This window comes from Eimeria mitis, genomic scaffold (genome assembly GCF_000499745.2).
Source record: "Eimeria mitis Houghton genomic scaffold, Emh_scaff1069, whole genome shotgun sequence".
Classification (NCBI taxonomy): Eukaryota; Apicomplexa; class Conoidasida; order Eucoccidiorida; family Eimeriidae; genus Eimeria; species Eimeria mitis.
This window is the reverse complement of record NW_013567414.1, coordinates 8,873-9,828: the sequence shown is the minus strand read 5'-3', so window position 1 is coordinate 9,828 and position 956 is coordinate 8,873. Positions and strand designations below refer to the sequence as shown.

The 956-nt window shown below is 58.5% G+C and overlaps 1 protein-coding gene across 1 annotated transcript in view; it reads left to right on the top strand.

Annotated features, from left to right (window-relative positions):
* EMH_0028740 (uncharacterized protein) overlaps positions 1–956 on the top strand; it is a gene marked incomplete at both ends in the record, with an annotated part of 8,441 nt that overhangs the window by 3,009 nt on the left and 4,476 nt on the right. The window contains one exon of the mRNA XM_013494189.1: positions 357–853. Within this exon, the coding sequence (XP_013349643.1) occupies positions 357–853 (497 nt within the window). The remainder of the gene's footprint in view (positions 1–356; positions 854–956) is intronic.

Sequence of the window (956 nt, the reverse complement as noted above, 5' to 3'; positions counted from 1 at the left end):
AGCGGCTCGGCCCCTTGATACCCAAGTAGAGGCATTTGCACCACCTGCTGCTGTTGCTGCTGCTGCTGCTGCTTGTTGCTGCTGTTGCTGTTGCTGTTGCTGTTTCTTGCTGCTGCCGTTGCTGCTGCTGGTGGCTGCTGCTGCTGCGTTCTGCTGCTGTTACCTGCACCCTTGTTTTGTGTGGCTGTTGCTGCAGCGGCAGCCCGTTTCTCTCGTGCTGCTGTAGCAGTAACATGCTGTCCTTGCTGCTGCCGCTCGCTCCAGCTGTTGTTGCTGCTGCAGCACACAGCCGTTGCTGTCGGTGATTTGTCGCTTCGTAGCGTCTGTTGCTGCTGTTGCTGCTGCTGCTCTTGCAGGCCATCCAGCATCGATCCTGGAGCGAGCCCGCGAGACACAGCAGCAGCAGCTGCTGACGATAGCGGCCTCGTAGCACCTCAGGCTGCAGAAGCAGCAACAGCAGCAGAAACAGCAGCAGCAACATCTCCAACTGATGAGGGGTATGCAGCCGCTAAACATGATACAGAAGCCGCTGCAGCTGCAGCAGACGACGGAGCCAGTGCTGCAGCAGACACACCTCGTGAACGTGATGAGGGCTCTGGTGCAAGCGGCTCAGCAGCAGCAGCAGAAGCAGCAGCAGCAGCAGAAGCAGAAGCAGCAGCAGCAGAAGCAGAGGAAGCAAAGCGGGAAGACCTGGCAGCAGCAGCAGAAGCAGTGTACACGGAAGCAGCAGAAGAAAAAGCATATTCCGTAGAGGCTGCAGCAGAAGAAGCAGCAGCACTAGCAGCAGCTGAGGCACCAGCAGCGGCCCCTTACGCGACAGATGCAGCAGCAGAAGCAGCAGCAGCAGCTTTCGGTTTGGCAGCAGAGCTGTCTGAATCAACAGCAGCAGAAGCAGCAGATGTAGAAGCAGCAGCTGAGCTGACAAGCACAGGCGCTGATGCAGCAGCAGCGGCAGC